At 38.4% G+C, this 15,091-nt stretch overlaps 1 protein-coding gene across 1 annotated transcript in view; it reads right to left on the reverse strand.

The window, feature by feature from the left end:
- The window catches only part of DPY19L2 (dpy-19 like 2), an 86,541-nt gene extending 74,018 nt beyond the window's left edge, over positions 1 to 12,523 (reverse strand). Inside the window, exons 1-4 of the mRNA XM_065883564.1 lie at positions 12,142 to 12,523; positions 8,650 to 8,674; positions 7,211 to 7,298; positions 2,721 to 2,858 (exon numbers count right to left, since the gene is read on the reverse strand). Of these exons, the coding sequence (XP_065739636.1) occupies positions 2,721 to 2,858; positions 7,211 to 7,298; positions 8,650 to 8,674; positions 12,142 to 12,523 (633 nt within the window). The remainder of the gene's footprint in view (positions 1 to 2,720; positions 2,859 to 7,210; positions 7,299 to 8,649; positions 8,675 to 12,141) is intronic.
- Positions 12,524 to 15,091: the final 2,568 nt, after the last annotated feature.

Below are 15,091 nucleotides of genomic sequence, written 5' to 3' on the forward strand. Positions count from 1 at the left end.
GTAGAAATGTAAAACTGCATAACCACTCTGGAAAACAGTTTGGCAGTTTCTTATGGTTTGTTCCTTTTTTATTGCTGAATTGTATTCCTGGTATGAGTGTACCACAGTTTCTTTAACCATTCACATGTCAAAGGACATCTGTGTTGTTTGCAGTTTTGTGCTACAATGTATAAAGCTACAATAAATGTGTATAGGTTTTTATGTGAATATAAATTTTAATTTCTCTGGGATAAATGTCCTGGAGTACAACTGCTGGATTATATGGTTTACATCTGCAATTTAAAAACTGGAAATAATTTAATATCCATAATAGGGAAATATACAAATAATTTTGGAATTCATAAAATGGTTAAAATTAAAGAAAAATAAATATGTACATACATTTTCAAAAATTCCAAAATAAAATACTGAGGAAAAAGTTGTAGAGTGATATGTTCAGTATGAGAACACTTATGTGAAATTACAAAAACACATAAAACAATCCTTGAAAAAAGAACTGGATGGATATACACATTAAATTCACGATAATGATGCTTGTGAGAATGGGAAAGGAACAAACTTAACTGGGAAGCAGAACAAAGATGACTTTAACTATATTTATAATGCTTTATTTATTTTAAAATATCAGAAGCAAAAATGATAAAAGAATAGCATTTATTTATTGTAGGTGGTTGACCACACATATTTGCACATTATTCTCTAGCTTCTGCAATTTTAAACATTTTAAAATCAAAATAATAATTTTTAAAAGCTATAAAATATGAAGAAATAAAAAGCTAGACTTTTTAACTAATCTGCTGGATTCTGAGATAACTCAAAAGTAGTTCTTACCATGCTGTCAAGTCAGCATTTATCTTCAGAGTTCACAAACTGAATCTACTATTTTTTTTCTTCTTTTTTCCAATTTCTAGAATTTGAAGACTATCATAAAGTTCATACTTTTTTTAGTATTGGGAAGTATTCATAGATTTCTAGCTATATAACTAAATAAATCTTGCCTTATTAATGTATCCCCAAGGTCACTATTCTACTCGTCACTGTCATTGTCCCTTCATGTGATCAGTATGCCCATCTACACGGTCTCTAAAGCCAACAGATGCAACAGACAAAGAATTAATCTCCAAAATATACAAACAGTTCATGCAGCTCAATATTAAAAAACAAACAACCCAATCAAAAAAATGGGCTGGAGGCCTAAATAGACATTTCTCCAAAGAAGACATACAGATGGCCAACAAACACATGAAAAAATGCTCAACATCACTAATTATTAGAAAATGCAAATCAAAACTACAATGAGATATCACCTCACACCAGTCAGAATGGCCATCATCAAAAAATCTACAAACAATAAATGCTGGAGAAGGTGTGGAGAAAAGGGAACCCTCTCACACTGTTGGTGGGAATGTAAATTGATACAGCCACTATGGAGAACAGTATGGAGGCTCCTTAAAGAACTAAAAATAGAACTACCATATGACCCAGCAATCTCACTACTGGGCATATACCCTGAGAAAACCGTAATTCAAAAAGAGTCATGCACCACAATGCTCACTGCAGCACTATTTACAATAGTCAGGACATGGAAGCAACCTAGGTGTCCATCAACAGATGAATGGATAAAGATGTGGTACATATGTACAATGGAATATTACTCAGCCATAAAAAGGAACGAATTGGGTCATTTGTAGAGACATGGATGGATCTAGAGACTGTCATACAGAGTGAAGCAAGTCAGAGAGAGAAAAATGAATATTGTATATTAACGCATATATGTGGAATCTGAAAATATTGGTATAGACAATCTTATTTACAAAGCAGAAAAAGAGACACAGATGTAGAGGACAAATGTATGGAGACCAAGGGGGAAAAGGGTGGGTGGGATGAACTGGGAGGTTGGGACTGATATATATACTATTGATACTACGTATAAAATAGATAACTAATGAGAACCTACTGTATAGCACAGGGAACTCTATGCAGTGCTATGTGGTGACCTAAATGGGAAGGAAATCCGAAAAAGAAGGGATACATGTATACGTATAGCTGACTCACTTTCCTGTACAGTAGAAACTAATACAACATTGTAAAGCAACTATACTCCAATAAAAACTTTTTAAAAAGAAGCTATTGTACTTATATTTGTATCTATTTTGCTTTTGCCCTGATGTTACTTTTATCAAATCATTCATTTATTTCATTTTATAAATCAAGGAGTAGGTAATTTGATGAATACTGATTAAAGAATGCTTCAATAATATCTTCCCACAAGGTTTTCTCTGCTGATGTTTTGTAATATATGGTCTTTGTAAATACTGCAGTAGCCATGTACTGCTTTTCACCAAGACTTGCTTGGGGAAAAGAAGAGGAATTTAACAGGATATATTTTTGCTAGAATTAGAAAATAATAGGTTGAGGTTTTAAAAAAAATAAAGCCAACAGACCACCTCCCTCGAGAATCCTTCTTGGCTCCTTCCCATTTGGCCTATTACGCTAGTCATTAATTCCATACTAAGGTTCTATCCTTTAAGTTCATGTGAGCATAATTTCTGGGGCTTTTAAATTTAGGACAGGAACTTTTGATACACTGCTCAACTATAAGGACACATACAATCAATAAACTTTAAAATCCCCTCCTTCCTATAACATCATTGTGCTTACTATTTTTATCTGATAAAGAAGAATCCCTCTACAAATATTTGTTCCCAAATATTGCTTACCTCTGGATAAAGATGGAAGCGTTTCACTGTATTAATTGCAAGGGGATATTCAGTAAGCTTGTCATTCATAATCATCCATAGTCCTTCCAAAAATGAAGGTGCTTCGATAATGGTTTTGAAGTAGGAATAATAAAGTCCCTTTAAAAAAGTACAAATTGTCAATGTAAGTAAAATTTGAAAATATTTATTTTTATACCTCTTTTTAGAACAATTTACTCTGAAAAAAAGAAAAGGATAGATAATAAGACTACCTAATTTCTCCTCGCTAGTGCATTCTTGGATGCAAAAAAGGCATACATTTTCAGGTTATCACTATAATATTCTTTCATATTTTCTGTAGGTTTGAAAAAGAGTTAAAGGGATGGTTAAACATTTTAAGGAGCTTTTCTAACCACACCTTAAAATATGTAAACAATATATTTTTAATTTTACCAAGCCTGATTTTACCCCCACATTATGAGATGCCTAGAAGTTGAGATCTGATGATTCTGGCACAAACAGAGATGACTTCATGTCCTTGTATGTGTAGAACTTTGCATAGAGAAAAGTACTTCTTTTTCTCCAACTCTTAAGAAATAACAGTGACTACAAGAGCATTAGATGCAACTTTACGCTTTCATCTTACTTCCTAGTTCCATCTATTGGCTCTGCACAAAGTGAAAGCTAACTAAATGTGAACCGACTATTGTTCATGACACAAATGCTGTGTCCTAAAAAAAGGATTACTTTAGTGCATTATTCCAGCATGTGGAATAATGATTTTATTAGGTTACTAAAAGTGCTGTTTAAATTCCAAAGATTAACAAAAGCATGTTGTTTCATATTACTTCCTCATCAATTTCCTGCTTTCCTTCCTAAAAAATAAAGGGCCACATAGTTTGTAATACACACTCCCTCAAAAAACATTAAAAGCAATTTTCAACCCCACACTCATTCCTGCTTCATACAACTATAGGTACTTTATTTTCGATAGACTAAGCAACACTAGTGACTATTAAAATGAAAGATCTGGGGAGCTTCCCTGGTGGCGCAGTGGTTAAGAATCTGCCTGCCAATGCAGGGGACACGGGTTCAAACCCTGGTCCGGGAAGATCCCACATGCCACAGAGCAACTAAGCCCGTGCGCCACAACTACTGAGCCTGCGTTCTAGAGCCAATGAGCCACAACTACTGAAGCCTGGGCACCTAGAGCCCATGCTCCACAAGAGAAGCCACCGCAATGAGAAGCCCATGCACTGCAACAAAGATCTCTGCAACTAGAGAAAACCCACACGCAGCAATGAAGACCCAACACAGCCAAAAATAAATAAAATAAATAATTTTTTAAAAAAGTATAAAAAAGTTAAAGATGTTTTAGCTGATGTCTGAAAAAGCATTTACTCATAATTTTGATTAGTAAAGTAAGTTCATATAAGGATCTTTCCCTTTTCTTATGAGAAAAACAAGGCAATACTACAATGAAAGGATATTTAATATGCATGTCTATACTTAAATAGAAAACATATAAATTTTTATTAATAACAGTTATTATTTTGGGGCCAGGTACTATGCTATGTGCTTCATTCATTTTCATCTTCCTTCATTTTCAGTAAAACCCTGTAAGGCTGGCATTATTCCCAGTTAACAGATGAGACTGAGAATCAAAGTTAACTTACTAGCCATTACGCAAGAAAGCACAGAACTGCTATCTGAATCTAGTGATCTGTCATCAAAGCCCAGACTCTGCCACAGCTATGCTCTTTAATATTTTATATCCTGTCTTTGGAAATAATACCTATAATAACAATTCAAATGCCATACAAATGCTAACACACCCAATTCTTCAGCTTTATAAGTGGCTATACGGTGAGACTTAAAAAGCAATGGCTGAGATACCTAGAGTAGGCAGATTTATAGAGACAGGAAGTAGAATAGAGGTCACCAAGCAGCTAGGTGAGGAGTGAGTGTGAGTGGGGAGTTAAGTGTTTAGCAGGTACAGTCTGTTTGGGATAATAAAACTCTGGAGATGGATGGTGGTGATGGTTGCACAACTATATAAGTGTATTTAATGCCACAGAACTGTATACTTTAAAATAGTTGAAATGGTAAATTTTGCTAATTTTTTTAATTAAAAATTTTAAATTTAGCCACAATTAAAACCAAAAAACAAAAGTAGTAGCTAAACAGTCAGGAGGGCCAGTTTCAATTCTTCTCTTGGCCCCTAACTAGCTGATCTGGAAGACAGCCCTGGTCTCTCTTAATTGTAAATTTCTGCAATTCTGGCATTCTTTTTCCCATTTAACCCGCGTAACAATTATGTGAAATACATATGGTAGATAGATTATCTCCATTTTATAGGTTAGATGTCTAAAAAACAGAAAGCATTATATCAAAAGTTGTCTCTTAAAAGAAATTATCTTGAAATCAAGAGAGCTAAAAGAAAATTTAAAGAGCCAGATAAAACATGGGGTCTCCCAACTCCACCCTAAGAGAAAGCAATTTCTGATCATTTTGGTAGCCCTGTAACACTTCTTTATTTTTTTGCGGTACACGGGCCTCTCACTGTTGTGGCCTCTCCCGTTGCGGAGCACAGGCTCCGGACGTGCAGGCTCAGCGCCCATGGCTCACGGGCCCAGCCGCTCCACGGCATGTGCGATCTTCCCTGACTGGGGCACGAACCCGTGTCCCCTGCATCAGTAGGCAGACTCTCAACCACTGCACCACCAGGGAAGCCCCCTGTATCACTTCTTAAACCTTGTCTTTGTTTTCCTTCTTTCTCAGCTATTATAATTGATCTTTATTATCTTAAAAAGGAGTCTGCCTTAGGAGAGGAGGAGAATGAGGTAAAAGAATCCTGAAACACTTTTGTTATGTTTTATTTTTTAGATTCCATACATAAGTGATAAAATAGAGTGTCTTTCTCTGAATTATTTCACTAAGCATAATACTCTCTAGGACTACCCACGTTGTTGCAAATGGCAGAATTTCATTTTTTATGGTTAATATCCCACTGCATATATATGTATATATTACATCTTCTTTTATCTATTCAACTCTTGATGGACACTTGGGTTGCTTCCATATCGTGGCTATTGTAAATAATGCTGCCATGAACATTGGGGTGCATGTATCTTTTCAAATCAGTATTTTTGGTTTTTTTTGGATATGTGCCCAGGAGTGGAATTCCCGGATCATATGGTAGTTCTATTTTTAGGTGTTTTTTTCGGGCCTCTCACTGTTGTGGCCTCTCCCGTTGTGGAGCACAGGCTCCGGACGTGCAGGCTCAGCGGCCATGGCTCACAGGCCCAGCCACTCCGCGGCATGTGGGATCTTCCCGGACCAGGGCACGAACCCGTGTCACCTGCATCGGCAGGTGGGCTCTCAACCACTGCGCCACCAGGGAAGCCCTATTTTTAGTTTTTTGAGGAATCTCCATAATGGCTGCACTGTTTTACATTCCCACCAACAGTGTACAAGGGTTCCCTTTTGTCCACATCTTCAGCAACATTTGTTATCTGTACACTTTTTGATGGCAGCCAGTCTGACAAGTGTGAGGTGATATCTCATTGTGGTTTTGATTTGCACTTCTCTAATAATTAGTGATGTTGAGCACCTTTTCATGTGCCTGTTAGCCATTTGTATGTATTCTTTGGAAAACGTCTATTCAGGTCTTCTGTCAAATTTTTTAACTTTTTCTTTTATATTGAGTTGTATGAGTTGTTTATGTATTTTGGATATTAACCCCTTATCAGTCATAGCATTTGAAAATATTTTCTCCCATTCAGTAGGCTGTCTTTAAGTTTTGTAGATGGTTTCCTTTGCTTTGCAAAAGCTTTTAGGTTTAACTAGACTCTATTTGTTTATTTTTACTTTTATTTCTTTTGCCTTAGGAGACAGATCAAAAAAAAATATTGCTACAATTTATGTCAAAGAGTGTTCTGCCTATGTTCTCTTCTAGGAGTTTTATGGTTTCAGGTCTTACATTTAGGTCTTTAATCCATTTTGAGTTTATTTTTGTTTATGGTGTGAGGACTAAAACACTTTTTTATTTAAATAATAAACCTACAGGCCAGATTTCAAAAACAAACCTATGGTTACCTAAGGGGAAAAGTGGGGTGGGGAGAGATAAACTAGGAACCTGGGATTAACATACACACATTACTATATATAAAATAGATAACCAACAAGGACCTACTGTATAGCACAGAGAACTCTACTCATATTCTGTAATAATCTACATGGGTAAAGAATCTCAAAAAGAATGAATATATGTATACATATAACTGAATCAGTTTGCTGTACACCTGAAACTAACACAACATTGTAAATCAACTATATTCCAATAAAATTTTTTTTAAAAACAGCAAAAATAAAACAAAATAAACCTATAGGCTATAGCTTGAAAAACAGTGCAATTCACCAAAAATTCATTTCAGTTCCTAATAAGTTTCCACATTATAGTCTCACTACTCTTAAACTACAAATGAATTCATTAGAAGAAAGAACCTAACCATTTCAGTGCGAAAAGTCATCTCCCGTTCCAAGGATGAGAGGTGAGAAAAATGACGATCATTTTCAAAAAGTGTTATTAAATGTATCCTAGAAGAAAAATAACATGTTTCAAAAACAGCACTAAAATAACTATTATAAACAAAGTATGAAAGCCATAAAAAGATGAAGAATAAATTTTTATAATAAATATTGAGATAATTTTGTAACTTGCTAATTTGTATATTTTTAGGCATTCATAAGCTAGCATTAGCACACAGCTGAAATTCCTTAACTCCCTGGGTCCTAATCTTAATTGTGTATCTAAAACTCCTGCAGATCTAATCACCCTTCCTCCTACTCCAGGCCTCTAAATCAGAACAGAAGCATGTTTTTGTCTGTTTGTTAGGTTTCACAAGTGTTTCCAATGTACCAGGTTTGGGAAATGCCTCTAAATGTTGAAAAGCTTTGGAATATAATTTTAAATAAAATTATTTTAGGTTAAAGCAATTTTAAATAAGTATAATACTACACAAAGTGCCAAAAAACACAGGACTGTACTTTGAGATATTTTATTAATGCAACTTAAAAAAACAGCTGTAGGTACTGAAAACAGGTGCATATGTGACAAATAAATTATTGTCAGCAATTATGCTATCCTTAATTTACATAGTAGATGCTTTCCAATGAAGTAAAAAATAAATCAAAATTCCATATAGCAACCCTGTCTTTCACTCACCTTTGTTTACACATAGGACACATGCCACGGTACCAACAGCTGTAGGAAATGTTTCTTACCATTACAGCCTTAGTTCTAACATCGAAATCTCCCTGCAGAATAATGATCAGAAGAGCACTGTCCCAACAGGATGTGGGGCAGATCCCATTCTTCCCAATAGTAGAAATCCTTGAGCTCAGGTAGAAATGAAGATATGTCAGAGGAAAAATATTATTTTACATAGAGTTTTTACAAACATATCATTTGTGTAAAATTATGTGCAGGTGTATGCATACTGAAAGGTTCATTTAATTCTGTATTACCATCACAGAGTGTTTATCTTCATTTCTACCTGATTTCCAATTGACAGGTGTCACTGAAACTTTATCTCTGAGTTTATGTCACTAACAACACTCAATTACTATAAAATGAGGAAGTTTTCTACATGAAATAAACATGAAAAGTATACTACAAAAGCTAGATATTTAAGAAATATAGTGGTGAATCCTTTGATAAAGCAAAAATATTTTAATTCATAAGTTACTATTCCCCTAATGCATCCATTTATAAAAGTTGCTTCACATGAGGTTTTAAAAAAGGTTTTATATACACATATATGTAAACTGGTGCACATACAGACGTTCTATACACGTAACAAGCAGTTATTGTTTTATTATATGCAAACAGCAATGGCAATTTTTAATTCAAATGTTTTCATTGATTTCAAACTGAAACTAATCTTACCAGTGCAAAATTGCCACAAAGACAGCTGGAAAAAGAAGAAAAGAAAAAAGCCATTAAAAGCTGCTTCATTATAATATACCTTTAAAACAACTATTTAATAATTTTTAAAACAAACATTGCACTGTTGGAAGTTCCCAATCATGCTTCTCCAGCTCTTTTTCTATAGTCTTACCATCCTGAGCTCATTCCTACCACTCTTCAGTATTTCTCAGATTTACTATTTTTATGCCACGATCAGCAAACTATATGGCCCATGGTCTGTTTTTGTATTATCTGCAAGCTAAAAATATTTGTTAAATTTTTTAAGGGTTATAAAAATAAGGAAGAAGAATAGTTAACAGAGACCGTATGTGGCCTGTGAAGCTTAAAATATTTACCACCTGGGTCTTTATAGAAAAATTATATACTTGCTACATATGTTAACTTTCTACCTAATACATACATAATATACTCTGAACCACTTTAAAATTAAACCTATACCTCCCCTCTCAACTCAAAACAGATGCCCCTCTGATAAGGTTTCATTAACTCTTAAGATGCACAGAGAATGCCTTATTCAACTATACTTGTATCCTCTTTCTTATTCTCCAGACAGTTACTCTTAAAAATGACACTTAAGGAAAAGATCAAATATCCTACTAAGTCCATCTAGCTTTCCAAAAACCCTCAAAATATTCGTGTGCCTCTCCCTCCCCTTACTCCACATTCCACACCTGATAAAATGGTAAGGTGTAATGAATGACGCCAATATTGTAAAACTAAAGAAGTGCTTATCACAGTTCCTTTCAAAGTTGTGATAAAAAGCCTGTCTCCTGGGCCCCCGTATCCTGTCTCTGTCAATCTCACCTCTGATAGTGACCCAACCTTATACTTTACTGAAACAAAGATCATTTAATGCGAGCACTCCCAAAGTCTCTTATATCCACTTCAGCATTTCTCTACATAGTAATCTTTGCTTCTCTATTCTCTACCATCTCAGAAGAGGAAGCATCTCTTCTTTTCAACAGTTAGCATCTCAAATTTGTGACTTTAATTTCATCCTTCCCAATTACTCCAAGACTGCACTATCAAGTATTCCCTCTCTTGGAACGTTAATCCCACCCTCTCCCCTTGGTTCTTCCCTTCAGCCTTTAATTTTCCTAGGCCTTAAAACACTTCTCTTGATCTAGTAGGCCTTCCAACTATGAAGTATTCTCTCCTCCACCCCCCTGCCATTATCTAACAAGATTCTTAGCCAATTTCTTTCTTCTAAGTTCCTATAACTCTTTTAAATGACCAATGATGAGTTAGTTATCAACATCAATGGCCTCTTTCACTTCTGCTTTCCAATCTCTCTGTAGCATTTGACCAGATTCTTAGATTTCTTCCTCTGTTATCTTCCATCATATCAACTCTTTCTGACCATTTTGTTTTTATATGCTTATTTATCTGGTTTTCCTTCACTCACCTCTTAAAACTAAGTATAACAGGTTTTCCCAAATAGCTTTACTTTGCCCTCTTTCCTCTCTTGGAAATCTCACTCAATCTTAACGTTCCAACTCACTTCCACATGGATAATTCCCAAATCTACACTCCTCATGCCTGAACAAATGTTCTCTCCCCCTCTCCTCACATTCTTTTCCTCTTCTACCTCACTACCTACCCAGTTCCTCTCAATTTGTTACTATCAACTTTCACCTCTGTCCTCTCTTCTCCATTCCTACTGTTGCTACCCTCATTAAGACCACTATTGCCTGGATTCCAGCATTCAATTATTTTTTCTGCTTTTCTCAGTCCATATCCAGTCCATTTTACACAATGCTGTCAAATTATTCTCTCTGAAGCACACTTCTGATCATTTTACTCTATTTAAAAATCATTCAATGCCAACATCGTGAATGTACTAAATGTCACAAAATTGTTCACTTTAAAGATGCTTAATTTTATGTTATGTGCATTTCACCTCATTAAAAAATTATCTTCCTAAAGAAAAGAATCAATCGGTGCCTCCCTACAGAATGAAGTCCAAATACCTTAAACCTAGGCTTGAATTAGCCTCTCCATGGCTGGTCCCAACCAACCTTTTGAACTTCCTACTTTCTCTTCTTTTTGTACCCTTACTCTGCTTTCATATTTTCTTACTTCCATGACTGATTATGCTGTTCATTTTTTTTTTTTTTTTTTGCGGTACGCGGGCCTCTCACTGTTGTGGCCTCTGCCGTTGAGGAGCACAGGCTCCGGACGCACAGGCTCAGCGGCCATGGCTCATGGGCCTAGCTGCTCCACGGCATGTGGGATCTTCCTGGACTGGGGCACGAACCCGTGTCCCCTGCATCGGCAAGCAGACTCTCAACCACTGCACCACCAGGGAAGCCCTATGCTGTTCTATAGGCCTCTAAACTTGTTCTGTGCTTCAGGCATCCAAATATTAGCCTTTTGGTCACAATTCAAATCCCACCTTTTCCTAAAAGTCTTATCTGATCTCATTTCCCACTTCCCATTCTCCAGTATGTTCACTCTTTGGAACTCTCATAGCACTTAATATACTCACTCATCATTTCACCCAACATTGACTGAGTGCCTTCAATGTGCCAGTCATGGGTGCACCAGGGCTTGTGTTTGGGCAAAACACCTCTATATTCAAGACCATGTTGATTCTGGATGTGGAATGTATTTGTTTCCATAATTGAAGACATCTGACAAAATCTAAATATGAACCCCCATCTATTATTTCTCAAGTATTTTCAACATACCCCAAATGCGGACATTCATTCTACTTTAATTAACATCAGCAGTCAACTTATGATAGTAATCACAGTACCTTACATTAGGAGACATTTATCTATGTTTCAATACACATCAGCAGCCAGTCTGACCAAAGACTAGGCTCAAAACTGATTTTAATGAAACAGCAATATTTATGTCTTAAGCTACAGAAAATGAGGAATACAAACAAACATCTTTCAAGTGCTTAAATAAGAAGAAAATTTAAGCATCAAAGCTCCTCAGCAAGATGAAAATAAATGGAAAACATGGGTAAATATATTGCCTAATGTGACTCTATTTCCGCTATTAAAGATTCTCAACTCATTAAGATAACCAACAGTTTATTTTGCTTTATTCAAGGTGCAGAAAAATACAATGTCTGACCTCTCCCCCCCAAAAGCTACCCTATCATTTTCACAACTTGTGATAAATGGCTGCCTTAAGATGACATTTTGTTGGTGACACATGAAGTGACCACTGTTCCTGAAAACCCTTAAAAATGTTTTAAAAGAACTTTAAAACAAGGGGACTGGAAATTCTTGTCAGCGATTTTCCAGAGATTGGACCTCGCCATTATTGCTGCTAGACTTGCTTGTTAAACTGATCTGCAAGATTCACCAAAACCACTTCCAACCTGAGGCTCAGAGGGCCTGCGGGTCCCTCGGATGCGAGCCTACCGCGCGGGAGTGCTGGGCCTCCTGCCGTCGGGGCTCCTGCCGAGGGCTTTCCGCGGTCGACTCTGCTCACCTATGCCGAGGGTCATACTGCCCGTGAACTGATATCTCCGCAATAGATGCACCTTGTCGCGGAGCTGCTCCATGAAACATCTGAGGAATTGAAAGCGGCCGAGAAGAACGGTCCTTCCGACCACTTCCATTTGCAGGCAATTCTGCGCGTTCAGGTTTCGGGTCCTCCGCGGCGAGTACTTCCGGGCGCCCCCTGGCAGGTTCCCATCGCATGCGGGCAAAGGCAGCTCCGTCTTTTTCACCTTCCCCTTCGGCTCCTCGTCCAACTCCGGCTCCCCGGCTCCGGTGGCCCGGCGCCGCCGCTGCTTAGACTGCGTGGAGCGGAGAGAGTGCGACGGCTCTGAGGCCGCTTCTTTGAGCTTGTTCCTCGTTTGCCCGACCATTTTCTCATAGTCCCTGTTCGGATGGAGCTGCTACTCTCTCCGGCGCGGGCCCGGCCGAGTCGGGCGAGGTCCGCAGGTGTCTGGCTCGGCTCGCAGCCTCAACGACTAGTCTCCGCCGCCGTTGCGGGCCACCGGGTAGTCAAGGCGACCGCGAAACCTGGAAGGGGGGCGGCGTCAGGCCCAGGCTGCCCCGCGCGGCCGGTGCGCCGCCCACGCGTGCAGCCCCACGTGCGCAGACCCTGCGCGCAGCTCGGCGCGCATCCTCCCACGTGCGCCTCCACGTGTACAGCCCCAAGTAAGCGGACTCCGCGCAGAGCCCCACGCGCGTCTCCTCACGCTTATCCTCTCACGTGCGCCGCCCAGCTTACCGCTGCCCTACGCTGCTGGTGGACAAGTCTGAGGAACTTTCTTCGACTTTAGGCTTAGCTTTGTTATTTTTACCAAAAGATTGTCTGTCTCGAGGTTACTGAAGGGAAAGGAGATCTCAACTGAAAGAAATAACCGTAGAAGGAGAGCGAGGGAAGGAAGTGGGCGCCTGTGATGCGCCTGGCACTTATTAGGAGCGTCTCTCCTCGCCGCCTTGGAACACTTAGCATTGGGCACTCAGTCCGTCTCCTACGCCGAGGCAGTGGCCCGAGGCCGCAGGCAGCAGGTGGCAGAGCAGGCGTCAGCCCGGTGAGTCTAATCCCAGAGCCTCTGGTTGACAGGAATTCGGTGATGTCCCCTTTGCGGACAGCGCTTATTAGTCCGTTCTGAAGTGAAATTGTGACCCCAACAAGGTTGCTCAGAATTCGTCAGCAGTTGAGCGCGGAGTTGCGCTCAGTAGTCTCCCCCTTCTGAACTAGGGACCACCCAGGAACATGTGAGAGGGGAGCCCCATAGTCACTGCACAGCCACACGTGATGCCAGGGCGGCTGGCAAAGATGGACAGGGGCCATTGGTATTTTTCATGTTCACTGTTACAGGCCGTGCCGCTTCACGTCCCATCTGTTTGATCATGGATCGAACTCCCTAAGCTCCTTCTCCCCCATCTAATCTAGGCTCACTGTGGCCAGGTTAATTTTCCGCATGCCACACCCTTCAGAAATGCTTGTGGCTCCCATTAGCCCGCAAATAAAACGTAAACTCCTTAGCTTGTTCATCGGTACCTTCAGCAAGCTGCCCCAGTCTGCCCTTTCAACTTTAGTTTACCATGTCCGAGGACACAAATCTTCCTTTCCAGTCATTACAAGTGAGGTCCGTAGTGTGACTCCATAACTATCCGTTTACTTATACCGAAAAGCCCTCCTGTAGCTTTTTCATCCATTTCTGCCTGCCCATCTGAATTCTATCACCCTCCGAGCCCCAGCCCACATTAATTTCCCTACTCTGAAGGTCTAAAGCAGTTGCTGACAGTGTTATTCATCTTGTCACTTATTTAAATTCAATAAGTGCTAATATTAATTTGTTGGTTTGAAAGATTTTCTTCAAGGAGTGTTTCTACATTCCTGGCACAATGTTTGGTGCTTAAAATGTTTTCGCATCTAGGGAATTTCCTGGCAGTCCAGTGGTTAGGACTCCGTGGTTTCGCTGCTAAGGCCAGGGGCCCCCGCGGCCGCGGCGGGGACAAAAAAAAAAGTTTTCACATTTAATTCACACGATAACTTTGTACGAATTAGGAAACCGCGGGTCAAGGATGTAATGATTTACCCAACTTTTAACAGCTAATAAATCGTCCAATCCTGAGTTTAAAATACAAGGTACTTATGGGTGGTTGATAAAAATATATTATTGAGTAAATATGCAGATTCAAAAACTTATTTTTTCGTATGAGTATTTTAATATTGTTTTTGGAGTGCAGTGATTTTGTTTCCCTTTAATAAAAAGGGAATTGTAGAATTATGTTAAACTTATAAAATGAATTGGGTGGATTTGCATCTTTTGAATGTATTAGAATATCTGGTTCTGGAGCCTTTTTATTTTTCTTTAGTCTTTAAGTTTCCTTCATTATTAATGATGTATTTACATTGTCTACTACTTCTGCTATCAATTTGGGAAATTTATATTTTCCAATAGACGTTTCAAGTCAGCTGAATTATACATCCTACTTTTACCTGAAATTGATATGGCCATCTGTGCCTTTTCAAAAAATCAGTGTTTTCCCAATTAATCTGTTTATCCTTCAACTCTCTGTGATTTTAATAGATGTGTTTATTTTAAGTTATATCTTGTTGAATATTTTAAAAGGTAATCTGAGGGTCCTTGTTGATAGGTTATTCATTTAAGTGATTTTATAAGTTTTATGTCTTTGTTTTTCATGAGGAGTGGGTATTTTTGTGGGAAGTAAGGAGTGGCTGCTACTGGAATGTTGGCCAGATGTCATTTTTAGTGACATTTTCTTGTAAAACTTTGAACTATCTGATTTTGGTCTCCTTCTTTTCAGTCTATTTTGCCTATTTCTTATGTTTCCCTTTTGTGAATTTGTTTGTTTCTTGGAGTTTCCAGTTGTCTTTTGGATCACTCCATGTCCTAACAGAATAAAGCATATTCTTTCTGTTGGTCTAGCCCTTGAAAGTACAAATCTGGTCA

The sequence above is a fragment of the Phocoena phocoena genome, chromosome 9, assembly GCF_963924675.1.
Source record: "Phocoena phocoena chromosome 9, mPhoPho1.1, whole genome shotgun sequence".
In the NCBI taxonomy this organism is placed as follows: domain Eukaryota; kingdom Metazoa; phylum Chordata; class Mammalia; order Artiodactyla; family Phocoenidae; genus Phocoena; species Phocoena phocoena.